Source organism: Montipora foliosa, chromosome 4 (assembly GCF_036669935.1).
Source record: "Montipora foliosa isolate CH-2021 chromosome 4, ASM3666993v2, whole genome shotgun sequence".
NCBI classification, from domain to species: Eukaryota; Metazoa; Cnidaria; class Anthozoa; order Scleractinia; family Acroporidae; genus Montipora; species Montipora foliosa.
In genome coordinates, this window is record NC_090872.1 from 1,780,813 (window position 1) to 1,808,312 (window position 27,500).

At 39.8% G+C, this 27,500-nt stretch overlaps 3 protein-coding genes across 7 annotated transcripts in view; all 3 read left to right on the forward strand.

The window, feature by feature from the left end:
- LOC137999498 (potassium voltage-gated channel subfamily H member 6-like) overlaps positions 1 to 8,971 on the forward strand; it is a 23,179-nt gene extending 14,208 nt beyond the window's left edge. For all 4 annotated transcript variants that reach the window (XM_068845272.1, XM_068845270.1, XM_068845271.1 and 1 more), the window contains exons 2-7: positions 448 to 867; positions 2,105 to 2,495; positions 2,835 to 3,034; positions 5,017 to 5,269; positions 6,470 to 6,678; positions 7,740 to 8,971. In XM_068845272.1, coding sequence (XP_068701373.1) covers positions 448 to 867; positions 2,105 to 2,495; positions 2,835 to 3,034; positions 5,017 to 5,269; positions 6,470 to 6,678; positions 7,740 to 8,183 — 1,917 coding nt within the window. In that variant the 3' untranslated portion in view covers positions 8,184 to 8,971. The remainder of the gene's footprint in view (positions 1 to 447; positions 868 to 2,104; positions 2,496 to 2,834; positions 3,035 to 5,016; positions 5,270 to 6,469; positions 6,679 to 7,739) is intronic.
- Positions 8,972 to 9,989: 1,018 nt separating this feature from the next.
- Positions 9,990 to 18,918, forward strand: LOC138000914 (potassium voltage-gated channel subfamily H member 6-like). Its single transcript, XM_068847582.1, has 7 exons — positions 9,990 to 10,409; positions 11,243 to 11,633; positions 13,056 to 13,255; positions 13,851 to 13,884; positions 15,636 to 15,917; positions 17,353 to 17,555; positions 18,661 to 18,918. Exons 1-7 carry the CDS (start codon positions 9,990 to 9,992, stop codon positions 18,916 to 18,918), a joined length of 1,788 nt encoding a protein of 595 aa, XP_068703683.1.
- Positions 18,919 to 24,756: 5,838 nt separating this feature from the next.
- The window catches only part of LOC137999499 (NEDD4-binding protein 2-like), a 38,841-nt gene continuing 36,097 nt past the window's right edge, over positions 24,757 to 27,500 (forward strand). Inside the window, exon 1 of one of the 2 annotated variants that reach the window (XM_068845274.1) lies at positions 24,757 to 25,042. In XM_068845274.1, the coding sequence (XP_068701375.1) occupies positions 24,916 to 25,042 (127 nt within the window). In that variant the 5' untranslated portion in view covers positions 24,757 to 24,915. The remainder of the gene's footprint in view (positions 25,043 to 27,500) is intronic. The other variant, XM_068845275.1, reaches the window with a different exon arrangement.

A 27,500-nucleotide genomic window follows, 5' to 3' on the forward strand; every position in this document is an offset into this window, starting at 1 on the left:
TTTTGGGTCGGTCGGTCGATCGGATAAAAAAAAAAAACCTAAAAAAAATCATTAGCATTTTCGGAATCGGAGGCCTGGAACCCCGGCATCATAGCTGTGGAGTCAGGAAAACAAGAAGACGGTGAACCCAAAATCAATATGGCGGAAAAGTTGGTGGATGTTGTTGCAAAATTAAGACAGCGTGGGAAAAAGAATCAACCACCGGAACTCCTATGCGACATAAAAATGGCTTAAAAACGTCGTTACCTATTATTATTATTATTTTTTTTTGGAAAATGCCAAAAGTTTGAGTCAGTCGGGCAACGCTAAACGGAGAAAAAAAAAAGAGATTGCCTAAGTGGATGTTTGTACATTATCCGTGTGTGATGGAGTGAAATATAAAAAGTAAATTAGACAATTAGATCTGTCAAAACAATACCTGCAGCTCACCAATTTGTTTGTTTACAGGTCATGTCGCTTAGTTCCACCTCCAACACGCGGGCAGAGACTGTGTATCCCTGCACGATTCGTCATGATTCTCTTTTCAAAGCAGTGTGGGATTGGCTGATTCTTGCGTTGGTTATTTTCACAGCGATCGAGATTCCTTACTCTGTGGCCTTCTTGATCCCTCTTCAACCTGCTGAAGAAAACCCCAAATTCCTAAAAGTTAATGCGCTTCTTGTCTTCAACCTTTTGGTCGACCTCATGTTTATTATGGACATATTGATCAATTTTAGAACAACCTTTGTCAATATAACCACTGACGAAGTCATAAGTAATCCAAGACAAATAGCGCTACATTATCTGAAGACTTGGTTTGTTGTCGACTTTGTGGCAGCAATACCATTCGAGTTTATGGTCCTGAACGAGGTTGAAAGACTTGACTCGGTGAGTTTTTTTTTTTTTTTTTGGCAAAGGGACCGTAAAGGGACCTTTCCAGTTTTTTTTTTACTCAAGAATTTTGAGGAGAAGATACGCAATATTTAAACATAAAGAAAAGCGAAATATGTTTAATGCAACGTTTCGATGTCTCCATGATATCATTTTCAAATGACTAACAAACCTTAGAGAGACTAATTTATACGTCGAGTTTTTTTTGCAATCGGGAAGCTTAGGACCAAGGAGTTAAAGACTATAGATGACCTCACCAGTAACTTTTCCGTCCTCAAGAAATGCAACGGAAAGTTAGACTGTTTAATTAATGCCCGGAGATGCATGTTGTTCATAAAATTGAAGAAACCAAGCCTGAACGAACACTCAGACTCTATCCGCGCAAACTATTGACTTGAACATAATTAACATGCTTACGTGTTAAGTACAACCCTGCATATGTTAATTTATACCTATCACCCTGCACTGGTATTTATTAGTTACCGAACAATTATTCCTTGAGCGCACGTTGCATATGAGGTGGTAAATTGCCAAGAGGCGTGTAGCGCCGAGTTGGCTATAACCACTTAATAAGCGCCAATGGAATTTTTGTTTCAAAATTCTGAAGTGTTTTACTTACAGAACGACAGGATGTTGTCTCGGTTTTCTTTTTTCAAAACGACCGACGCAATCAGTCTCCATATAAGGTTATTACAGTATATGAGCTAATAACCGAGATTGAGTGAGCCAATCAGAAGCTAGAAATGCAATATCCGAGATTGAAAAATTTAATAATCTAATTTATTTCAGTCACTTGGAAACGATGTCATGGAGACAGCGAAACGTTGTGCTAAACTTATTTCGTCTGTATTTTTCTCAAATGATTATCTTAAAATAATCCAATTCGAATATACACAAAATCCATATTTTTGATTGTAAGTTGTAGCTGTGGTTGCATGTAACTTGAACTGAACTTTAGTGACACATTTAGACAACAAAACAGTCGTATTTTTGGAAACGCGGGCGACGCGGTCAATATTTGAATGAAAGGTCTGGAGCGAGTGTGAGGCTCGCGCGCTTCACACGCGATGATCACGCTTACGGCGCTGCGCACCTTCCGAAAAGGGAAGAAAACGACTGTTTTGCAGTCTATGACACATTTCGCTTTGAAGGCCATGAAGGTACATCGTCCGCTATTCAAAACAGTCAAAGAAAAGTTTTTTCAAATTACCTTTTTATTACTTTTTTTCCGCAGGCAACCACCCTCTTTGGACTTTTGAAAGCTGCGCGACTTCTACGTTTGGTAAGGGTGGCTCGCAAACTTGATCGTTACTCAGAATACGGAACAGCTGTTGTGGTACTGTTGACTTGTCTTTTTACTCTCATTGCTCATTGGCTGGCATGTATATGGCACGGGATTGGTTACGAAGAACGCGAAAATAAATTTAGTTGGATAAATGAACTATCCAGACAGTTGAACCAACACGACCCAGCAACCAACTCGACGCAGTCTCCCAGTCTCACAACTCGATATATAACGGCGTTATATTTTACCTTAAGCAGTCTTACCAGTGTGGGTTTTGGAAATGTTTCTCCAAATACGGATGCAGAAAAGATATTTTCAGTTTGTGTGATGATAATTGGAGGTGAGTTGCGTAGTAAATCTGTTTTTCATTTATAAACTGGAAATTATCACAGCTTCTAAGGGGTCTTTGCAAGCAGCCACCTTAATTTATAATTGATTTATTCACTGCGGCGCTTTTTGCAATTATTTGTGGACGATATCTGGAAACAGATTCGGATTGCTAAACGCGTTGCATTTTTTTACTAGTAAAGATGTACCTTGTAAACAATTGGATTTGTATCAATGACTCAATAACTTTGTGGTCCTAGTTAGCTCGGGAACATGGAAACTTTGCGCGCATACGCATTACAACGACCGCTGACTAGGTTTCCGACGTGACAGTCTCTGTTTTTTTTTTCAGCACTGATGTATGCTTCAATATTTGGAAACTTAACCGCCATCATTCAGCGGCTATACTCGCGAACATCGCGTTTTCACCGCGACCTTAAAGTGATCGAAGACTTTGTTCGCTTTTACAAAATACCAAAGACAACCAAAGAAGAACTGGATGAATATTTCAGACACGAATGGGCCTACACCAAGGGAGTTGATATTGACGCGGTGAGTTGTATCACGTGGGTTGTAGAACGGTTCTCCATAAAATTGTACCAATATAAAAAATAAAATGATTTGGCCCGGTAAAGTGGTAAGGTCTGGCCAAACGAAGGCAGCATTTTAACACAACTTTGCATAACATCGTTGGTGTTGTGAAGGAACTGACCAAACGCGCGCAGCATCTTGCAACGTTTTGCGCGTTTGTCGATGTTTCTGTGCTCCAGGCTCCTGTGATGCTTCGACGTAGACGCGTTGAGCACGGGAGTCAAAAACTGCAGTCCTTCCTAAAAAATCCAGAAGGCCTTTAACGAGGCGAACAAATTTTTGTTACGACTTTGCTACCTTCGTTTTTGTTATTTCATGTTGTGGTCGCAAAGCAACCATTTTTGCCTTTATATCGGCCACGCTAATATCAAGTGCGCTCTGTAATTCTTCAAACTTTTGTTTTCTTCTCTGCCTTGAGTGATCGGAGTTTTCAAATATGTTCCAAGGCAGGGGCTCTTCAGAAGGCTTCAACGGTATTCCAACCCTTGACCTCTGCGATGTCGGTGCAATGTTCCACAATCTGAGCTGGGTCAATTTGTTCGGCTTATGTGTTCCTGTGAAGGACTCGATGAAATAAATTTATGTATATGAAGCGCCGATTATAGACGTAAGGGAGAAGCGATCTTCTCACTTACCTGGACAATTTATGCAATTGTCTCTTGTAGATATCTATAACCCACACACGAGGGAAGAGAATTCATTCCCATGCCCCATGATACTTGTTTTCAATCTATTTTAAGCTTCGCGCCATGCTGTGAAAGTCATTTTGGTCTCGCGCCCATGGTCGCGCAGTCAATGATAACCCATCAGATGTCGTCCTTAAAATAGCCGTGCATCATGACGACGGGCTAAATTTAGATCGAAATTTTATCATTGGAAGTGGCCCAACATGGTGACGTGTTCTGTCCCATCATCCTCTCTTGAATCCATACTCTTATTTCATCAAGTCCTTTCACGGGACCACATGAGCTAAGCAAATTGACCTGGTCTAATTATTAACTGAATGGGCTTCATAGCTCAGTTGCACCGGCATCGCAGAAGTCATGGTTGCCATGCTTTCGAACTCTTTGATGGCACACCAATGTTTCTGGTGTTTATATGAGACAATTGCTTATAGAGCGGTTTTCAATTGAGTGTCGAAAGTAATCAGTGAATTACTTTTGTTTGTGATTACTTCACTCAGTGATTGGTTCAAAGTTTTCGCGCCATTTTTTCAACCAATCAGAAGTGAAATCAAAACCAATCGTGGCTCGCGCGTGCACATTTTCCCGCGCTTTGTGTCGGCTACGTGTAATTACTTCGAGTTTTGATTGGTTTACCGGATTGTCTCCACCCTTTTTGATTGGCCAAAGTAATTACCTTTGTTTTGGTTTTACGACACTCATTTGAAAACCGCTCTATTGCCCCGATAACTGCAAGGAATCAGGTCTCATTTACGTATTGTTGCGACATGTTAGGTTGAAATGCTGAGTGCGTTTTGCCGGGCCTTTATGTCTTGTGGTTTATATTTGTCACTACTCTAGTTGTGGTGTTCACGAAAGTCTTTGAGTATAAATTTCTTTTGCGGCAGGTGTATTTTACAGAACGCAAAAGGACGAAAAGTTTGCCAAATCGGTGTTAGCAGCTATTATTATATTTTCGACCTCGGAAATGGAAACTGATTTCGTCAAGTGTTGCAAAACTGAAAACTTGGAAAACTCACATACCGTTCAGAATTTAATGATAGTTTAATAAAACAATTATTCCATTCGTGCTTGTTGGATGCGAGACTGGTTACCACCAACAAGGTGCTACGGGCCTTGGTAGCTATTTACTATCACATCCAACCCGCGCTCGTGGGATAATTGAGGCGCTGCAATACCTGAAAGTTTACTATTCAGCTCTCAATGGTCTACACAATGCTGTGTGACATAACTAAGTCTGACAATCTTTCATCTGTTTAGGTCCTCAAACGTTTTCCCGAGTCGCTTCAAGCCGACGTTTGCCTTCATCTGCACAGAAATTTATTCGAAGAGTGTAAAGTTTTTAAATCCGCTTCAGAAGGCTGCCTCCGTGCTTTGGCGCTAAGGTTTAAAATCCGACATTATCTGCCAGGACATTTCATTATCAAGCAAGGAGACGAGGTAAAACGGCTTTACTTCATAGCCAAGGGAAACATTGATGTTGTGAAATATGACGATACCATGCTAACATTAGGTGAGTGTTCAAGGATTTGAGTATAGGAATTTGTTAAAAGAAGAAGGACAGAAATTCGTGCAGGAAGCTGCACGGAAATTCTCTCTTACACTTCCCTTGCGCTTTGATCATGTGCCTCATTCTCGTGTTACCCCAGACCTGCAGGCATGTGCCTGACAAGGCAATGGCTTTTACATCATCATCATGTCTTTACTTACCCTCGGATTTTAGAGTAGCTTGTTGTAGCTAGTATCTATGAGTATTTTGACCTCCCGACCATGACACACCACAGAAGACAAACCACAACACCGGGAACTCCATGCCCTACTCTCTGCAAGTAGTGTGTGGATTCTTTTACGTTATGAACTTTGAAGGGTTGTCAGACGAGGCCTACGGTTTATCGTCCGTATCCGAGAAGACTAGAGAGTCTAACCATTTGCAATGGCAGCATGTGTCTTTAAAAATATCCAGTACTTCTGAAAAGCTGTCATTTGAGCCTAGAAAGCAAGAGGGAGATTATGTCATGTGTCACTTGCAAACCATGTATTTGATATCATTCTTTTTTCACTTGACGCCAGGAAGGCTGATTTCCAGGCAAAGTTTTACCAAATTTTCACTTTTCTTCTCCTAATAAATAAGTAAATAAGTCTGACTGAGGACAGTGCCTACCAATCAAAATAGTTCAAAGGCATTTTTGCGCGATTTATGAATATGCGGGAAAAGCAGATCCGAACAAGTGTTACTGAAATCCAAAAAAGAAAATCAGGAGTAACCACGCATTTGTCAAAGATAATTAAACAACAATATTTGTAAAAAGCCTTAAAATTCAAAGAGATGTTTGCTGTTCTTTTCCAAATTGAAGCTAGATTATCTCTGAAATATGCGTGGTTACCCCCAATTTCCTTTTTACCAAGGGGACTTGCTAAATTCTGCTTTCTCCGCATAGTTTTAAACCGCGTAAAAATATTCCCGTGTTAGTAAGCGCCACCCATAGGAAACCCAAGTATCTCGAGATGCGCAGAACGTATGCGAAATAACAATAGAAGGCATGTCAGCATCTTCTGTATTTTGTAGCAAGACAAGGCCATCATACAACGACCCCTTTGCTTGAAAAAAGGCTTATGATTACTCAAATAATTCAAAGAATCGAAATAGACTCGTAGTAGGCCTTAAAGATTCTTGTGTCAAGGGATTTTATTTCTATTCCTTTTCAATCGTCAGGCAAGGGTGATATCATTAGCTGTGATTACAGCACTGTTCAAAGCACGAACTTACCACAAGCTAACTCCAGTCTCCGGGTTCAAACACACGGCGAGATTCATTCAGTGGCTTGGAACGAGTTGATTGGTGTGCTTAGAGCTTATCCCTCTTTCAGAGAGGAATTTATTTCTCATCTGGAACTTGCGTACAATCTTGGGACCGAGGCTGAGGTGAGTTTGGGTAGTTAAGCGAGAAAGGTTTGAGATGCGCTCAATTCTTTCCCCGCCGACATTACAATCCTCGATCGGTTGACAACTCGCTTTAGTACAAAAGTTTGACATGCGCTCAATTCTCTCCCCGCCGACATTACAATCCTCGATCGGTTGACAACTCGCTTTAGTACAGCAAGGAAGAAAAAGAGAGAGAATCTTGGTTCGAGTTTAGATTGGGCTAGATTACTCGACCCTTTTATTAAGTCATATATATGCAGAATTCTGCTGATGACGTCATCTTCAGGCCCTGGAAATTAAACCTAGGAAGCTTTCCATTCGATTGCACTGACCGACCAGACAGCGCATTTTGAAGGACTAACTCTACAACTCCTTCACATCAACACACTTCGAGGATGATAAATACTCCTCCAAATTCCTTCAAATTGTTGCATTTTCTTTGCAAATTGACGGGAAGAACATCAGTCACACACTCTGCTATCGCCTCGTGTGCCACTTTTTTGTTCTTACCACATTTTGACGTCATCTGTGATCTATTACTGAACAGACGCACGGCAACATGGAATCTATTTGTTAAATAGTGAATTGTGTTTGTTACTATCACTATTGTTTAAATTTCTTTGACATAAAATGATATTTAGCGCTAAGTTATACCTAGTTCATTAGTCGTTTTAACGTTTATATCTTGTAATTTTTTAGCATTTGTATTTTGTAATTCTTACACGGCATGTCTGAAAACCAGCTTGCTGAGCCATTTACCGTGTTTTAAATAAAGTGGATTGATTGATTGAGTAACGCTTGTTCTCCTTTCGCTGCCTTTTTCGCGCCACTCCCCCTCCCCCCTCCCCCTTCCCCTCCCCCCAAGACAATGTTGAAACATGCGAGCGATCGATGAACGGATCTTGATTTCGGAGACCGTGAAAAATCAACATTTTAATGGGGGAGGGGGAAAAGCGGGAATTGTCCCAACAGTTTTGACCAGAATTGTTTGAGTTTGAGTAGCCAATCCGTTCGAACAAGAAACACGCGGTTAACATTTCCTTTTTCTGCTTACATTTTAGGGAGAAGAAGTTTTCTTATTCCCAAATGACGCCCAGTTTCCCTCCCCGCGATTATCAAATGCAAGATCGACGTTTTCCTCTCGGTTTACTATGGACAGGCTTGAGAGGTCAGGATCCCCAACATTATTTGTGAATGGCAAAATTCCTCAGGTTCCAAATTCTTCGGAAGCAGATTTACGTTCAGGGAAGAATGGAGGAGGCATGGAGCCGAGAATTAACGTCCAGACTGCTTCAGTCAACCCTGCCAATCCCACAGTGGCTTCTGTAGCTCAAGTCAACTGTTCGCATGCCACAGAATTTGTATTCATAGAAAAACGACTGGCCCAATTGGAAACAAGACTATCAGCCATGGAGGAGCGATTAACGGGAAACTTTGAGACAATTTTGCATTATTTACGTCCAAAGGGTCGTTCAGCTCCAGAGCTTCGAGACACAATTATTTAAAAACAAGAATGCCACAACATTATATATATAGTATATTATTTTACCATAATTTGGCTTATTACTGAAGTGTCGCTTTGGATATGGATAAAAATGACTTTTTGTATTTGATTTAATTAACTCACACACTTTCTAACGAAGTGCAATCCATTTCAGAAAAGAAAGTTTGTAGCATCTCATTTTTAAACCCAGTTGGAGAATTTCGATTTTCCTCCGTATTGTTTATTGACTAACATGATCATTACGTTAATATCATCACTACATTGTAAAAAGTTCTCGAAGGTTCGTATATTCATTTTTGCGCATGCAATCGACAAAATACTCTATCGTTTCATCACTTGGCGATCAGATTTAACGATAAATTTTCATTTCTATTTCATAAAGAGTTCTGAGATAATCAGAAAAGGTAACCGAGAAGTTGATATTTTCTTGAATATCTTGACACAAGAAACGCCGCAAGAAATGCATGATAAGGAAACAGCAGTTGAAAAGCTATTAAGAACTAATAGCTTCATCGTCACAAACCGTTAGCTACACATTCAAACAATGCTCCTTAAGGCCACAAAAAAATCGCCGATATTTATTCTTAGCTTGTATTTTTTCTCGATCAGAAAATGTTCTTTCACTTAAGAGATGCTTATGTAAATAGGAAAATGTTGTTGGATTATTTTAATTTCAAGGAGTGACTTTGTACACATTGAAGAATCCACTGTGTATGGAATCGTGTACACCATGAAGCTTTTGGAAAGTAAAATGCATCAAACTTTAAAATAAAAGAAAAGTCAAACTTCTGCTGTTGTAGCCCTTTTAAATTACAGCCTCGTCTCGAGGTGACTTCCAGAGATCATTGACATGAGGCCATCTGATAAGTTGACCGTGAAAATTCGCTCTCCCGCACTACGACCCATTCCTGTTGTGTTGATTAAACGAGAGATCACGACAGCATAAATTAACAACAAAGTTTTCACGCCTGGCCCAATGTCTTTTATTCCGCTCCTTTATCTCTTCATTGGGTCATTCAGACACCTCCGCGCGCGCACTAAGCTCACGCGTGCAATGAACTTACGACCGCGCCTTGATCGCGAGGGTTAAACGGCTGAGTAGTTCTTCCTTTTTTGCGCAAGTATAATTTAAACAACGTCTTCTTCACTTTTAAAAGAGAAAAACGGCTATGCAAGGTACGTCAACACCTTAATACCTGTGTTATTTTGTAACTTAAATCAGAACATTCTAGTTTTGTAAGCGCACTTTTTAGAAGCATTCTCAGAGTGAGTTCTTAAAACTTGAATTTTGTTTTAGCGGCAACGGTCATATTTAATCAAGCTATAAATTTTTGCACCTTGCCTAAACTAAAGTTAATGCCATTTTTACGCTCAGATTTTGAATCCAATTCGCTATTCCGATTGAAACAGGTTAAAAGCTTCATTTATCGATTGGAAAATGCCGGATTCAAGCACGTTTTTTCAACGTCGAAAAGTTTGGCCAGAGGACGCAGAGTCTTGAGTAAAATGGTAGCAGCGAAATTGTGATTAATCCAGAATTTTTATTTTTTTAGTTTTTCAATAATTTCGGTGACCTGACCACTACTGAATCAGGTAGACCTTGCAATCTTGCTTTGATGACATGTTAAAATGATTAGGAAAGACTCTAGAATAGTGCGATTTTACATCGAGTGAGTTTTAATAATCCTGCAAAAGGACTGAATTCCGCAGGGAATTTTACGTGACGTCACCGGACACGGGGTAAGTCAATCAAACGTCAGACTTCAACGCGAAATCTGATAGGGAGCTTTTCCTTGCTTTTCAGAATATGTCTTCAACGTCACAGACATCAACTTACTCGCCTTACATTAATCAACGTTGCTTGATCCATCACGATTCCACCTTCAAGGCCACTTGGGATTGGTTCATTCTTGCTTTTGTCATTTATACAGCCATCGAGGTCCCATTTGACGTTGCCTTTGTGGTCCCAAGAAAGACTGAAATGAACACCAGTCGATTTGGGTCATGGACGTCCCTCTCTCCAATCGCCATCGCCAATCTGATCATCGATTTGTTTTTCATAATCGATATTCCTATTAACTTTCGGAGTGCGATTCTTGTTAAAAATAGGGATGAGATAATCAGTGACCCAAAGAAGATAGCAGTTCTTTACGTTAAATCTTGGTTTGTGGTGGATTTCGTAGCGGCCATTCCTTTTGAATTCATGGTTGATCCGGAACTCGAAGGGGTGAGTAGCGAAGATTATAAAAAATAGGAAGACGAGTTGCATCTTCTTAAGGTAAGGGTAAAGGTTAGCGGTATTTTTAGCTTTGGGTAAATGCAGCAGTTAATCTTTACTTAAAGAGTAGCATTTGGGGGTCACTTTGTGAATTTAATTGTTTGTATTCCGAGACACGAGTGGTGTTGAAGTTTGGGAGAAGAGCATTGCAACACTTTGTGACGCTTATTGAAATAGCCATTTCCGAGTTAATGTCTGCCTCCACTTCAAAGCGAGTCTAAATGCGAAGTTTTTCTCATGAAAATTAGTTGTCATTCTTATGTAAAGTAGAACTAATTACCATCACAAAAACGTGGTACTAAGACTCCCTTTGAAGAAGAGGCAGACATGAACTCGGAAATGGTCTGTTACTGAACTTTCTGGACATATCGGTTCGACGGAGCATATACAACGACACCAAACTCTTCTGGTGAGGAGCTTATGCGGGTTCCTTAATTAATTTAACCTATTTCTGCTTTGGAAAGTTTCTTTTTTTAGATTTTATCCTGGCAAAGGTCACAATTTTTTTCTCGCCAATATGATGAGCCCTATAGAAGGAAAGAGTAATCCTCCATCTACTGAGGGGGGAGGTGGGGAGTCATTCTAAATAATTCCTTATCATATTAGGATAAAACAAAACATCGGAATTCTCGTTAACCACGAAATCAGTTCAATTTTTCTTGTAATTTTTTTTATCTCCGGCCCGCCGTCAAGTTGAATGAGTGTGATTTGAAACGACTTTGTACGCACAAATAATCAAGTCTTTATCGTGTTAACTAGTCCATGCACTGTTTTTTCGTCAGGCCACTACTCTGATGGGGTTATTGAAAACCGCGCGCCTGTTGCGTTTGGTCCGAGTGACGCGTAAAATCGATCGTTATTCCGAATATGGATTTGCAGCCATTTTCCTGCTCATTTGTCTATTTACACTGACTGCTCATTGGCTGGCTTGCGTGTGGCACGCAATCGGCCGGGCTGAGGCACGTAATAGCAGTGGCTGGCTGGAATCGCTTGCAGACGAAATGGACAAACCGATCAACCAATCGCATCCAACCAGCGGACCAAGCCTTTCTACAAGATATATCTCTTCCTTGTATTTTACTCTAAGTAGTTTGACGACGGTCGGCTTTGGAAATATCGCTCCGGGTACCAATAATGAGAAAGTTTTTGCCGTTTTTGTGATGATCGCGGGAGGTAAGTTACATTGGCATTCAAACCAGTGTTTACACATGCGGCGCAGATGTAAAAGACATTCATTAGTAGAATACACATTTGTGTCACGATACGCCGCGCGCATATGAACCAGATTTAAGCTTAAGCAAGGACCTGAGGATGGCGGCAGCTAAGAGAACATAATCTAAACGTATTATTTCCCGTCTCTGTAATAATTTTGAGGTTATTCCAAGACTTTTGGTGTAGAAAGTGTGTATCAAAATGCTAGGAATAAAACTTCTATCAACGCCAGGTGGAAAACTATAAAAAGGTCGTCACCAGGAGCTCGCGTCCTCCACTGCTGCCAGGTGCTGCCTTTGTAATTACATCTGCAAATGGTTAGACTCTCTAGTCTTCTCGGATAAGGACGATAAGCCGGAGGTCCCGTCTCACAACCCTTGTTCATTAACTCTGTGGGACGTTAAAGACCCCACACACTATTCGAAAAGAGTAGGGGACAGTGTTCCCGGTGTTGTGGTCTGACCTTTGTATTACGGAGGGCCATGTGTTAGAAAACTCTTTACTGGGTTAATCATGTATTACCCTCTCAAAATCAAGAACATTGTATTTGTATTTGTATTTGTATTGTATTTGTATTTGTATTGTATTGTATTTGTATTTGTATTTGTATTTGTATTTGTATTTGTATTTGTATTTGTATTTGTATTTGTATTTGTATTTGTATTTGTATTTGTATTTGTATTTGTATTTGTATTTGTATTTGTATTTGTATTTGTATTTGTATTTGTATTTGTATTTGTACATAAACTCAATTTCGCAATGGTTGACATAAACGCACGTGCTGGGCCAGAGGAGCCTTTCTTTTTGCTCATCAAAAATATAGTTCTGTTGCGTTCTCGCAGCCGTCGTCTCTGAAAATTTGAGCCATATATACCAGATAATCTCTGAACAATAATGCTTTGCCGTAAAATTCAACATTTTACAAAGAATGTGTTCGATTATTAACGCTTTTGCCACCCAAGAATTTATCAGTTTTTGATGACTAACAACTGGCTCATTGTCAAAGCTTAAAGGCTTGAAATCGGATATGTAACTGAGTTTAACAAAGTTCATTCACCTTTTGAAGTCAATTTGTAAATTAATAGCATAATTCCTTTTGTCAGCAAACTCTTACGTTAATGAAACAAAATGCAAACAGTGACGTCAGCAAATATTCCCTCATTGTACTGGACACCCAACGCGGTTGACAAAGTGCTTTGGAAAACCTCTTTCCGGGGCACTTGTCCTATGACAGAGTAACTCAGGGACCGCTTGTATCGCCACACTACCCATAGATAAAGGGGTACAAAATTTGTGCCTACAGCAGGATCTGATCTTGCAGCTCCTCAGTTTTTTCTCTGAATATCAACCAATGAGAAATGTCTTCTTTTTTCAATTGTGTAGCTTTGATGTACGCGTCAATATTTGGTAACTTGACGGTGATCCTACAGCGGCTTTATTTGCAAAGTACAAGACAACACGAGGATCTTCATACCATTCGGGAATTCGTTGAATTCTACAAAATACCGAAGGAGCTTAAAAAAATCATGGAAGATCATGTTCTCCGCGAGGCTGTCGTTATGAAAGCAGACGATCTCCAAACAGTATGTGACGTTTAGTTAATTTTATCTAATCAAAGTATGGTTACGTTGCAGAAGCGAGAATAGCCGATTTTATAGGGCCTTTCCAGGTCCAATGAAACACAATCAGCGAAATTATAGGATAGAACAACAACTGTTAGGAATCCCAACTACGCCGGAGGCAAACCAATTGGCTATTTGCAAGAGCAACCGAGAAGTTGCACCAGGGAATAACAGGATCAAATTTAACGAGTGGTCAGAATGGGTGTTGAACCCAGGATCTCCCGATTGAAAGGCAAGCGTCCTAACCACCCGGAAGTCGAACCCACTCAGTACTTTTTTTTTTTTAATTGTAAAACGGGCGCTTGTCTCTTTGACATCATCGTCATCATCTTTACTTAGTCAAGCAGGTCAGGCAAAAGGGGCAACTATACAGCTGATGTGGACCTACTGTTTAAGGGCCCACAGACGGATTTTTGCGCGTTGCTAAGGAAGTGAGATGTTACTTCCGGTGACTGACGTCATCATATCGTGAGCTGACCAGAAAACCCACTTACCGACCTGCAAAATTTGATAACAATCTCCTAATTGTTTCAATTATAATCGTGCTCGTTCTCAGATCAACTGCGCATGCGTACAGGAACTGACTTCCGGTTTGAGGAAAAAGCTAAATTTCCGGCGATCTTTAAATTGATATATTTTTTCTTATATGGCACGTTTCACTCCCAATACAGAATATAGCTAAGCATCGATTTTTTCAAATCACCTTTTTTGAAAATGTTATGGGTATTTCACTATCGTTTACCTCTTTAAAAAGAACATTTTTCAAAATAAAAAGAAAACCATACTTGGCTGGATGCAAAACGAATACAAATTATCAAACCACCGATTAAATACCCAAATTGTGTAGCACGTAGACAAATTTAGAGTTTCGTTTATTGGTCACGTGACCATGGGCTTGGCATGATGACGTCATAGTGAGGGTCACTGGTTTACAAAAGTTGGAACTGACCAAAATAATGCCAAATTCTCTCAAATTGCTTGACCATTACATCCTTAGAAACGCACCCCAAAAAACACGTCAATACGCCCTTAAAATAAAGCAACTTAAACCTAATACAAAAGCATGTAAATTACCAATCTCGACCCCAGAGCTCTTCTCTTGACTGAGGGAGAGAAGAGCTCTGGGGAACCCTGAAACAAAGTGTCTTCTCATTGGTTTTCGTGAAGAACAATCAAAAGCGTCTCTAATTGGTGCATTCATGTTAGCACGAGGAGTGAGCAGGCGCCGTAAGATTCAAATAGCCAAATTTTGGCTATAAGAACCCTACGGCACATGTTCTCCTACATGGAGTTTCCCAGAGCCTGGGGTCGATCCGAGGCTCTGGTGATGAGAATGGTAAATTACAAGAAAATTTGATTAAAAAGATCGAACAATTTTAACTCAAATCTCATACTTACTATATTACACGAGAGAAATTGATTTAAAAGGTTAATCAAATAACCCTGTTCAAGCTACAGTACCCTTGTAATATTGTATGTTCTCAACTAACTAACGAATTTATTTTAAATCTAGATGGTAGAAAGCCCTGTGGGTAGCAGTTTAGAGACAAAAGTTATAAAAATAATTCAGTGAAGGCCGCTTTAATATGCGATTGAGAGAACATCTTCGTCTTGGTGTTTGTGAATTAATCGAGTTGTTCTAGTATGGATAGCTACAAGGTCCTTAAAGCGGTGAGAACCAGAGGCCACCACAAGACTGACACCATAAAGCACACTTGACAGAACGGTTAGGAAATAAATCGATTCTAGAGTAGAGCTTCGCAGAAAACTAATACGTCTTAAAATTCTGATTTTAGAATAGGCCCCATTCACGATAGCCGCCTTGTTGGTTTTCAAATTGTCATGCAAATTAGCCATGTGTTATGCTAGGGGGCAAACATTGGAAAAAAGGCAAATTGCGGAAAATCGGCTCGTCGAAATATTGAAATAACATTTCTAAAAGTACATTTTATGTAGAATTAAGTCCCATTTATGATAATTTTATATCTTTGATTGCCTTTGACATTTTGACTTTCTACTTCGTTATCTCCTCATTTTTCACTAAAAACAAACATCGAAGTACCGGTAACTTGTGTAATCATTCTATTTTACTACTTAAGTGAAAAACATTCAATGAACGTGAAAAAAATCGTCTGTGTGGCTAAGATGTTCGTTAAAACCTCTCGAACTTGTGTTGTTTGCCCCCTCAGAAGTGTGCAGCTAATTTACATGATAATAGCAAATCCAACATGGCGGCCATCGTGAATAAGGTCTATTAAAGGACGAGGTAACTGATTTAATATGTTAAGCCGGCAAGACAACGTTTACCCCTGTGCCCTAGTAACCTTCCTTTGTTACACAGGCAATACGTCTAAAACCAGAAATTTGCAGGTTTTGAAGATGTTTCCAAGCACACTTCAGACTGACATCTGTCTTCACATTCATGGTGAATTGCTCAAACATAACTCTGCTTTTCGTGCTGCTGTTCCTAGCTGCAAGCGGTCGCTTGCCAACAAATTAAGAGTGCAGCATTTTCTACCACGTCAGTATATCATCAAACAGGGCGATGAGGTGGATAAAGTCTTCTTCATTCTTAAAGGAATCGTTCACGTGATTGCTGACGGACAAACCGTCCTTGCTATTGGTAAGGAAAGTTTCCTTTTGCCTTCGTGTCTTTCAAATTAGGCTCCGCGTTGCTTGCTCAAAACACTCCAAGTTACAAAGTTATCTGTTTGCGAGTTGAAGTAAAACGTCCCACACGAAAAGGGATAGTTCTGGCGGTGTTGTGGGAGCGCTCAAAACCATTAACATTACAATTGGTCAACGCAAAATCCTGCTGTTTCCTGGAAATTGCATACGACCATTCTCACAAACTCTGCGAATATTTAAGGTTTTTTTGAGCATTTACTTCGTTCGTTTGTGGTTCCAAATCTAACGATACAGTACGTATACAGGGGCACCCAACGACCAATTTGTTGTAAAATGTATTATTATACCCCAGTTAATGAAAATAAATCTTAGGCATTTTCAGGTGTTTTTCAGTGTTGCTGGGAAAACATTATCTGTTTCTTTTTCCCAGCAAGACACGCAAGAAATTTCCCTGCCAGCTAGATAAAATTGGTTGGTTTCCCAGCCAGCTGATCAAATTTATTTCCCAACCAGGAATTCCGCGCGCTTTCAAATCCCTCTATCCAAAACGACCGAACAAAAGCGACAAAACCGGGACAAAACAGGTTTTTTTTCCGCAAGCGCAATCACTCTGACCAGCCGTCGTATGTTTGTGACTACTCTCTGGGAGAGGGATGGGGTTCTCTTTTTCTTTTTTTTTTAGTCGTCCTCAGTCTTCAGAGTTTCTACAGCTAGCTCGGGTTGAAATGCTAGAAAAAGTCAGTAATTCCCAGGAAAAACCTCTATCAATAACAAAATTTCCCAGCTAGCTCATCGAAACACCTGTATTTTTGCCAGCCAGCAAGATTCCTCTGGGGAACAGATAATGTGAGGAACAGATTCGTTGGGTGCCCCTGCGTTTACTTCCAATTTCTCATCATTCAGTTCTATTAATAGCTTGTTCAACATTTCGGTCACATTAATTTTAATTTTACAATCAATTGTCAGGATAGTTCGTTGCGGTACATCAATTCATCTCGACTCAGTCAAATGCCTCTTTCACAATATGCCCAATTCCATATAGTAAAATGCAAACTCCACTGCGAGGGTGGGGAACGAAAAGAAAAGAATTCACATCTTTGATGAGAAATAAACAAATAATGTTAGCTTTTTATTTCCAAAAGATTTGCAGTCAAGTTCAAAATTATATTATGCAAATTGGCCTATTCTTAACCTTCGGTCTCCCGAGATATTAAATTACACAAATCTATAACTATAACATTTTGATATTTGATACCAATCTTTACACTTATGTCCAGAAATGGGGTTCCTTTAATTCTAAGCATTTGCTACCTTAGCTCCGTAGCCTGCACTACCTCAGCTTTGATTATTACAAGTAATATAAAAATGACCTTGTTAACCTTCATTGCCATTATAAATATAGTGGCTCTCCATTGTCCTTTTTTTTTCAGGAAGAGGTGATACTGTATTTTGTGAATACAAGTCAACCAAGAAGTTGGCCAGAGCAACAGCAAGCCTGCTAGTGCAGACACACACCCTTATTCACTATATTGATTGGTCAGATCTGTCGTCCATCCTAAAAGACTTTCCAGTGTTCAGAGAAGACTTTCTGGCAAACATGTTGTTTTCATATCAAATCGGAAGGTTGGAAAAGGTGAGCAGCAGTCAGCGATCAATACTTTGCTTGTTTAGTATAAGGTAAGAACTTACAGCGATTGTTCACAATCACAAATCGCATACAATTGGGATATCCATTTGGGCAGGTCTGAACGAAAGGCATGATTTCCACACAATGTGCAGTGGACCTCAAATTAATGTAAACCTTGCAACGAAGCCTCAAGAATTGATCTAACAGAGCACCAGTGCTTTGCAATTAAATTTGTGACACTGTACTGAATCAAATCAAATCACATTAGACTATAGACCATCAAATCGAACATTGTTTTTTAACGAGAGATGACAACCGGGGTTCCTGACGAAAAACCTCTCGGAGCAGAGACAACAAACTCAACCAACATTACCCTGGTCCCAGAGTTTTTTCTTGATTCGCGAGAGAGCTGCGAAATGGCGAAGACGAGTCCGGCGAGAAAGTGAAAAACCTCTGGTTACCTTAGACCGGCTTGAATTTCACTTTCTTGCAGACGCCAGGGTCAGGATCTGACCCTCAGGCTCGGATTGGTTGATATTTTTACAAACACGCAATGATTGGTTGTTTTGATTGGCAATGCCTTAGGGACGCGTGATTTCTAAGTTGCCATTGGTCCCAGAGGTTTTTCTCTTTCCACAGGTTTTTCTCTTTCTCGCCGCTTCGCGTCTTTCTTGCGGCTGAAGAAAAAACCTCTGGAGCCAGGGAAAACCAACATCTGATAACATATGAAATCTAGCAATATAATCCCGGCCACATAAATGGAAATTGCGTTTTCTCGCTACTGCTTCAGACCCTATAAACTTCGATAGTCTTATTTAAGAATTGATGTAAGTGTGAGACCAAGGCCAGAAAATCTACCTCTAACCGTTTGCACATAGCAGCTTGGAACCTTAGATATAAAGAAAACCTCCTGCGTTTATCGCCTCTGGTAAGTGCCCACAAGCCCCCGAATGCTGGTGGAGCCGTTCGGTTGGAATGTAAAATCGAAATTGATAGGTTAAGACTTGGGCGGCAGAAAAGAGCTGTATTGCACTGAATGCTTCAGTGTTTTACCTTGGTGTGTTTAATTAAGTGTGGTCAATTATTTAACGCTTTTTTTTCTCCTAATCAGCAGTATAATGAGGAATTTTTATTGGAACTCGAACCCACGGCAGAGACGCAACTTGTGACAGTTGTGAAACCCGCGAACTCAGCGGAAGTGGCCACACACATTGCGCATGCTCCGGAGACTGAATTGACTGATTTGAAATCTTTGAACGAAAACATTAAGATGATGGACCAGAGACTACTAAATCTGGAGAGAAAAATTTCTCTTGTAATTCCACTCTTGAGAAAAACGTTAAAAGATGAGTTATCAGTAGAGAATTGATGATTGGGTTGAGGTGGAAGGAGGGAATAGTTGGAGAAATTAATAATAAAAGGCATACTGTGCCTAGCTCATGATTTGATCTCACTGTTGAAGAGACAATTGCCTTTTTATCATTGCCATTTGAATGAATAATTGATTGCTAATTGAATGGTTGGGTGGTCTGTGTGTTCGTGGGTGGCCTGTGCATGTCCAAGTGTGAGAAAATCGAGAAAGAGGTTGTGTGTCGGCTCCAAATCTGCTCGTCACAATAGCATCCAGCAGCGAGCGAGTCTGAAATAGCGTCCAAGCAGGAGGGTGAATAACAGGGAAGTCGAAATCGCGAAAAAAAATTACATGGAGAGCTTCTTTAGAACCCAGCAAAAACATCTGGATGGTTTTTATGGCAACGCGTCAAATAAGGTTAGCGGCTCAGTTGTTGTGTTATCATATTATTATTCCACTTGGCGCGATCAAACCTTCGGTAGGAAACGTGTTTTCCACTCTCAAAATTACTTCCAGAACCTACTTTTTGCGTAGAATAAGTTTTCAGAAAGATTTTCTTGTTTTCTGAGAGGGTACTTTGCAATTCGGAGGAATTTTGTCAAAAGAACACGTTTGACATCTATCATTGCGTGACTCAATGCCCACACTTGCCCGCGATCTGTTGACCGCACATATGTAAAGTTTCATTACGTCATTGGAACTGGGCAATCAGGTGCCTCTCTATGGGGGATCCGCTTTCTTACCTCATCCTGTCTTGTGTCCCTTCAACTTCTCTGGTGACGTGCCAGAACAAACTAAACCATCCCTTCAAACCCACTGGTACTTTCTGCAGAAGACTTAAGCCCAGATCCCCTATGACGTCCACAGAGGTAAAAGGGACATATGAAAACCCCGTGACGATCCCGGAGATCGGGCAAGACTGCTTCTTGAGTTCATACTTACTTCACACCCCTTGCCACAAGAACAGTGTACACAAGCGTGAAGTAAGCATGAGGGAAGGAAGAAAAGCTGTCTTTTCGTGCACGAAGACTATGCTTGTGCTATATCTATATAAGTTGTCCTAAGATTTTATCCCGCCCGCCAAGTAGCACTAACTTGTGCCATTTACTCACCAGGGCATCTTAATGAAAATTTTTCATTGTTTTTTCCGAAATTTCCTACAACTTTGTCGTGGACTTGATGCACTGTCAAGCTGTCTCCTAAAAGCTACGAAAAAATTATCTTTTTCGTAAATTGAGCCTAAATTTGAGCAGAATTTGCAAGTAAATGTAAACATAAAGACTGCAAACTCCTGCGCTGCATTTTTTTCTATCCGGAAATGCTATCCGGTCTTTGGTGAGTTATTAATTATTTAACAATTATTCGCCGAAGGCGCGGTGATTATCGGTGATTATGAAATTCTCAACCTCGGATAATGCAATTCTCGTGCTCTGATTGGTTCACTCAATCTCGGTTATCAGCTCATATACCTTAGTTTGACCTTATATGGTAAATGATTGATCTAAGTGTTGCCAAGCTAAAAGTTTTTTCGCCGGAAAGCGAAATTTCTCTCTGAAGAAAGCAAAAAAAAGTTTTTCTGGACAGCTGGGTTAAATTCCGACGTTTAGAAGTACGCTAAAAGGTAAGAAATATTTTTGTGACGAGCCTGCGTCTGTCTGACCACAAGGTGTTACACGACATCGCATCAGTTCTCATCAAGTTTTTTCGATTTCTATCGGATTTGCTCGCTTTTTTCGCTTGCATTTCGTACTTTCTAAACTTTTGGAGTTTAAAGGAATTTAATAAAACAATTATTCCATTCGCGCTTGTTGGATATGAGACTGGTTATAGCCTCGTTGGCTATTTACCATCTCATATCCAACGCGCGCTCATGGAATAATTGTTAAATATTCACTGAGACGAAGTCGAGGTGAATATTCATCGATAATCACTGAGCCTGAGGCGAATAATTGTTTTAGTATAAATACACAGGTGATTATTTCAAAAAAGAGTAAAAAAAAAAAACATTTCAACGCGAAATCATCTTCACTTACAGTGGCAAAACGACTACTGGCAGCCATTTTGTCCGTCGAGGTGATTATCGGCTGATAATCCGAGATAGCGAGCCAATGAGAGCCCGCGATTTTTTATAATCACCAGTGTATTTATACTAATGGCAGTTATTCCACGTGCACAAGTTGGACAAGATAAATATATCCAACGAGGGTTAGTGAAATGATTATCGCCTTATGAAAATTTGAAGTGCACCTAAACACAAATTTTCGTCAAAAATATTACCTCCTCACCAAAACCAAACATGTTTTACCATTCTTACCTCAACATTTCGCTTTTTGTCTGCAGTAATTTGGACCTACTACCGCAGGACCGTAGCCAGTATGAAGCAAACCGAGGCACTTGCCTCGGTCATTTTTTTCATTTTCATTTCAAGAGAATTTAACCGTGGACATTGCCTCAGTCATATATTTTTTTTCCTACGGCCCTACACCGTGGTGTAAAAAGCAAGTGTCTATTCTCGATTTTACGTCACAGACTGCTTTGCAATGCAAAATTTCTTTGAAAATAGGAATGCAAAGCAGTTTGTGACGTAAAATCGACGAAAAGTGTTTTTTTGCTATCTTTATATAATAGGCCCTTTGCAACAAACGATCACATGGTACAAAATCCGCCATGCTGGAGGGCAAGCTCATTATTATTCCCCCACTGGGAAAACAAAGGCAAGTCAAGCTTGACTGGTTCAGGTCTCTTTGTTTTAATGTCCCAGTGGGGAAATAATAATGAGCTTTCCCTCCAGCATGGCGGATTTTGTACCATGTGATCATTTGTTGCAAAAGGCCAATTAGCTAGCGTTTTCGCATAGTTTTTACCTATCCAAACTAAAACGCTACAAACCATGAAATTCTTCCCCACTTTTTACAGTTTTTTTTTTTAGAAGTATTAGTTGATCTATCCACTCTAATGTGTTTCGAACGTTTTGTACCCTCTGTTGACGTCATCGTTTAAACAAATCTCCGTTTTTCGCCACTAAAACTGGATGATCAATGATCGATCCATTTTGAACAGTGTCAAATTTTGAGGCCGTTTGCAGAATTTCTTGTTTTCGTCTGTGCATTCAATCTAAGATTAAATACTATCTTTTGTCATGTTATTAATATGATTCTGATGTCTTCGCCTTCTTGTTCTTGTTACTAGCGCAAAATAAAGAAAACATCGTGCTATGTTTAATGGTTGTCCATCAATCCATGGAAGCTCTTTCTGTTTCGTATTCTTTTATGTAACGAGGCGGTCAGGGTCCAATAAACCTCATGTTTTTTTCTGAGCTCCTTTGCCATGTGATTATTTCTTTTTCATGCTGTACTTCGTAATGTATTGTGGCTAAATAAGCTGAACTGAACTGAACATTCAAGCGTTTTAGTGCAAAGAACGAAAGGAGCTATATTAAAGGAGCTCGGTCACGATATTTTGGGTTCAAAAAGAGACAAAAATTGTATTTAAGTTATGGGGAAATAGTGAAATAACAATTTGTTCGGGAAGATAAGAACCAAAGAGACAAGAATAAAGGCAAGCATGACCAGGATGGTGAAGGATGCAGAAGATTAAAACGGATTACAAACGATCTTTTTGATAACTTGAGGCTAAACTTTTCAAAATCGAAGACCGTGACGTATACCTCCCTTAAAAGTATACGTTTTCTAGGGAGAAAGCACTTAAATCCAGTACTTTCATGACAATGGAAAATTCACTATTTGAGGAAATCTCTATAGACTGTCGTCTTTTTTTATTGGGAAACCTCACCAAGGGGATAATAAGCGTCTTATTGACTTGTTCTTCGGAATATGTGTATATTCATCTGATATGGATATTCAGGGCGTTATCAGGTGAATGTATCACATTCCACCTCAGCTTAACGACAGCCGCCGACGCGTTGAAGTGATAGGACATTGAAAAATCGATTTTGTGTGTGTGTTGTATGAAAACATTGCAATAAAATCTTCTTTGGCCGCAGAAGGGGAGCTCGTAAAATCAGGAACATGGAACATTCCGGATCATCCCGGAACATTCCGGAACATGACAAATTATGATAATTATTTGGAAAAAAAGGATACTTTAACAAATGGAAAACTAAAATTAGTAAAAAGTATGATAATTACTTGAAAAAAAAAATGAAACTGTACGTAAGGAAGCTTCTTGATGACCGCAATGAGTCTCCTGTTTCTTTCCCGCCAATTTGATCACATGACTGTAAAGGGCCATTATGGGTGACAACATGGATGCAGAATTCAGGTTCAGACGATGACTGTGGTGTCATCATTGCCGTTAACGTCAATTTAAGTTGGCATATTTTAGACAAGACAATATGAAGCATAAACTACATCATAATTTCTTTCTAAATTTTTAAACAAAATTAGATAATTTAATTGTTTATATTGGAAATAAAGGATAGCAATTTCTTGTTCATCGTCCTTAGGTGATTGTTGTATTCGGGGAACATATTCCTAACAGCCCCTCCCTTTAACTTTTATATCAGGTTTTCTCTGCCCTTGGCCTTCATACGGGATAAAACGTAATCTATGTACAAAGGGAAATCGTTTGCATTCCTTCGAGTTGAAAGAAAGGAAAAACTTATGATAATAGATTCTGCGTCACGGTCGTGTCCAAAATACCCCGATTTCATCCGCTGCAACTAACTCTCTCTCTTCACGTCTACTTCAAAGAAGACACGGACCTTCATTCGCTACCATAAATTGTGTACCACTGTTGTTACGTGCTGGAATAACTAAGAGATGTTTGCGAACAAGGCATAAGTGAAAAGAGCTCCAGAGTACGATATAAGGCACGCAACAAAAGTGTGACAACGATCAGTTACCCTCTCTCACTATTATTTAATTAGTTATACACTGTTAAAGTTAGTTAGGTAGAAGATTAAGTTAAGCAGTTCGTAGAGCTGGCTTACTGTCTGACCACCACTTCGAACTCCAAGTTCCACCGACTGTAGAGAACAATTCTTGACTTTTCTTGATTCACTTGATTCTTTCCATTCACTGGATTTTCTGTGTAGACAAACTCTTATGGAAGACTTCATAATGAGCTCTGAGCTCTTTGTCTTCTTCCCTTTCGAGCTATCGTTTCTTCTTCTCTTTCTTCTCTCCGGAGATAGCAAGGTCAAAGGTTGTAGCTCCACCATAGTTAAAAAATCGCAGTTGATTTTTGCTTCGTCACAGTTTCACATAAGTTCAATCACAGCCGGCCACGAGGGTAAGCCCTCGGGCAAGAGAGGTTTTTCTTTTAATAAGAAGCCTGCTTTTATACTTTTACTCTAAGCATCTAGAATGTTCTGTTCGTATTTATAGTGTCTTACAAGGTGTACTATTTGTGGAAACTGCTGAGTCACTTCTGGAATATTACAGATTGTAACAATTATAGAAATGTGTGGAAATGCATGACAAATAAACTAAAAGTAATTCTAATCCTCATAACACTGTCTAACAAAGTTACCCAACTTTTTATGGATGATTGGGCTGGAAATCACTGTTTCTTTCCTCCCCTCGATCATGCATCCTCCCCACGATGGAAACAACTGATATGGCGGCTCACGTTTGTTCAATTTACTCCAAAGATACGGCTGCACGGCAGGCTAATCCAAATTATGTCATGTTGCGAAATTTTCTGGGATGTTCCGAAATGTTCCATCTTCCATCTTCCATCTTCCGGGTTTTACTGACGCCCCTATTATATTGGGATGTTCTATGTTCCACATTCCATGTTCCTGCTCTTACTGATCCCCCACAATGCTTTTCGCACTGCTTTTCGGGATACAAAACATAGTCTCACGTGACATAGGCATACACCCGTGCGTTCAGTTGTCTGGCAGACAGTTAATACTTCACGTAAATCTTGCTATTGTCCATACAATCTCACATTGTGGTGGAATTCCCAAAGGTCCAGCACCTTAGCATACCCAAGAGAAGGAATCAAGGTCAAAGCGTGTCTAGTCTGGAAAAAAATTTGTCAGAGATCATGTCCAAAAAAAGGGACGTCGACTTGAAATGGCGTGACACGACTTGTAGAGAATTGCAGAGCATGTTTTCTGGATCAGTTGATCCTGAAGTTATTCAGCTGGTGCTGTCGGAGAGTAATTTTAATGGTAGGTAAACGTATTAACATTTCATTAGTGGTTATCAAGTGGAGAAGTGAAACCTGGCTCTCAAAAAGAGCTTTCGATGCCCGCTTGTTCGAGCACGTTGGGTGAGACGCGTTCCACTTCCTCCACCAGGAAGTTATTTAGAGGTGTGTGGGGTCGTCCTTATACCACTCTGAACAATCTATAAACATGGAAAGTCACGAATTTTTGTGATACCCGGAATAATTAAGGTTGGGAAATAAAAACTGTTGTAGTATTGTTTTAGTGAAAAAAATGAACAGAAGTAATGTCCATGGAAACCCATGTCCGTCCATTTCCTTCCAAACAAGAAAAAAACTTCAAAGGAATAGTCTATATTATATGTAGGGGAATCTGTTGGCTTCCGACAGTCAAAATTAGCCATTCAATTTAAGACACATTGTTCATATTGTATAGTTAGAATGGCTGCCAAGGTTACGAGGCAGCAATTATTGAATGATAAAAATGAGCTTTATATAATGGTCCATTGATCTAGCACTGGAACACTACTTTTGGTTGCTAAACATTTCATTAAATCAACTCAATTCCAATCAATCTTTGAGTAGAAAGAAGTAAAATCGTTCTCTGGTAAAAAAGTTTTAAAAAAACTATGAGCTTTCGACAGACTGAACTGCTGCCTTCAACGGATAAAAATGTGTGAAGCGTAAAAGCGAAAGAAATTTAAATATAACGAAAAAAATTCGCATAAATTAAAGGATAAAAGCATGTAGTAGAAAGAATGTTAAAAATGCTAAGAAAATTAGTGTTTCTTTAAGAGAATGTGATATTGTCTTGGGAGCGGGCACGAATTATTGTCCGCCCCAACAGTTTTTGCCGTGTGCCATGACTCCAATGTCTTTCTACTCCGGTTGTTCACTTTGTCAATGATTTTAGAATTGTTAAAGTCAATATCATGATTAAAAGTCCATGCGTGTTTTGCGACATTAATGAGCCTTTAGTACAATGCTTTAAGTTCCTCATATGTTGCTTTCTCCTAGTAGTAAAGGATCTTTTAGTTTCACCAATGTAGGTCCACGGGCAAGATGTGCATGGAATTTTATAGATGACATTGCACTGGTCGTCTTCGGCAGGTCGAAACTTAGGGATAGGGAAATGCTGTTGTAAAGTTTTAACTGGTCTGCTAGTGACTTGAATGTCGTGTTCCTTGAGGATTCTTGTGAGAGGTCCCGTGATGCCTTTGATGTAGGGAAGGACTGCAAAGTTGCGTCAGTTTGTTGGCTCAGTCCATTTAAAGAACATACCAACCAACTCTTCTGGAGTAGGTGTAGGTGGTGGAGGCCTCGTTTTCTTTCTTATAACATCAGCAGCGATTTTTTTTGGGATAGCCATTGGAGTGTAAAGCGGCGCAAACACGAGCAGTTTCACGGGTCTTTCCAACTTGTGTGTTGGCGAGATTCAAAGCTCGATGCAGGAGTGTCTCAGCGGTGCTGATTTTATGTTTCCTGTCATGGTGTGAATGGAAGTCAAGATATCTATCCGTATGCGTGGGTTTGCGGTAGATGTCGACCAAAAGTTTTCCGTTATCGCGCGAAATGAGGGTGTCAAGAAAGGGTAGTTGGCCGTTGGACTCGTGTTCAATGGTGATTGAGTTCAATGAATCGTGGAAGAAGGCAACAGCGTCACTCTTAATAATGCAGAAACTGTCGTCTACATACCGCTTCCAAAATTTCGGTGAGACAGTAGTCGTGTTGATTGCTGTTTTTTCGATTTCTTCCATGCATAGGGCTGACGGGGCTACCCATAGCACAACCGTGGATTTGTTTGTAGATGCTCCCAAGACAATATCACATTCTCTTAGGAACACTAATTTTCTTAGCATTTTTAACATTCTTTCTACTACATGCTTTTATCCTTTAATTTATGCAAATTTTTTCATTATATTTAAATTTCTTTCGCTTTTAGGCTTCACACATTTTTATCCGTTGAAGGCAGCAGTTCAGTCTGTCGAAAGCTCATAGTTTTTTCAAAACTTTTTACCAGAGAACGATTTTACTTCTTTCTTAGCATGAATCCTGGTAACGGATCTTCAATATTTTTAAATCTTTGAGTAGTACTGAATAAAATGGTGAACTGTTACAAGTCCATAGACTACCGTAATTTCCGGACGATTACCCGCACAGCAGATTACCCGCAGCTGTCTATTTTTGTCACAAGGGGAAAAAACGTTCAACAGATTACCCGCACTGGCCTATTACCCGCACTCCAAAACCGAAAAAATCTTGCTACTGTATTTCCGGGACAAGAACTCACAAACTTGGAGCGATGAATATTCCATGTTGTTGTTTACAAAGCAGAAGATCGATAGCATTTTCTGCTAAGAATTGGCTTTTAATAATGCAGCCTTAAACACTCTCCTTAGTCATTTCTGGTTTGTCTTGTTAAAATGACCAAAATATCCAATGTATTAACGCTAAGACTGGAT

Coding starts and splice junctions, on each gene's coding strand:
- LOC138000914 (XM_068847582.1), top strand. CDS start 9,990: ATGTCTTCAACGTCACAGACATCAACTTACTCGCCTTACATTAATCAA. Junction 10,410..11,242: donor TTGATCCGGAACTCGAAGGG/GTGAGTAGCGAA, acceptor TTTTTTCGTCAG/GCCACTACTCTGATGGGGTT. Junction 15,918..17,352: donor ACAAACCGTCCTTGCTATTG/GTAAGGAAAGTT, acceptor TTTTTTTTTCAG/GAAGAGGTGATACTGTATTT.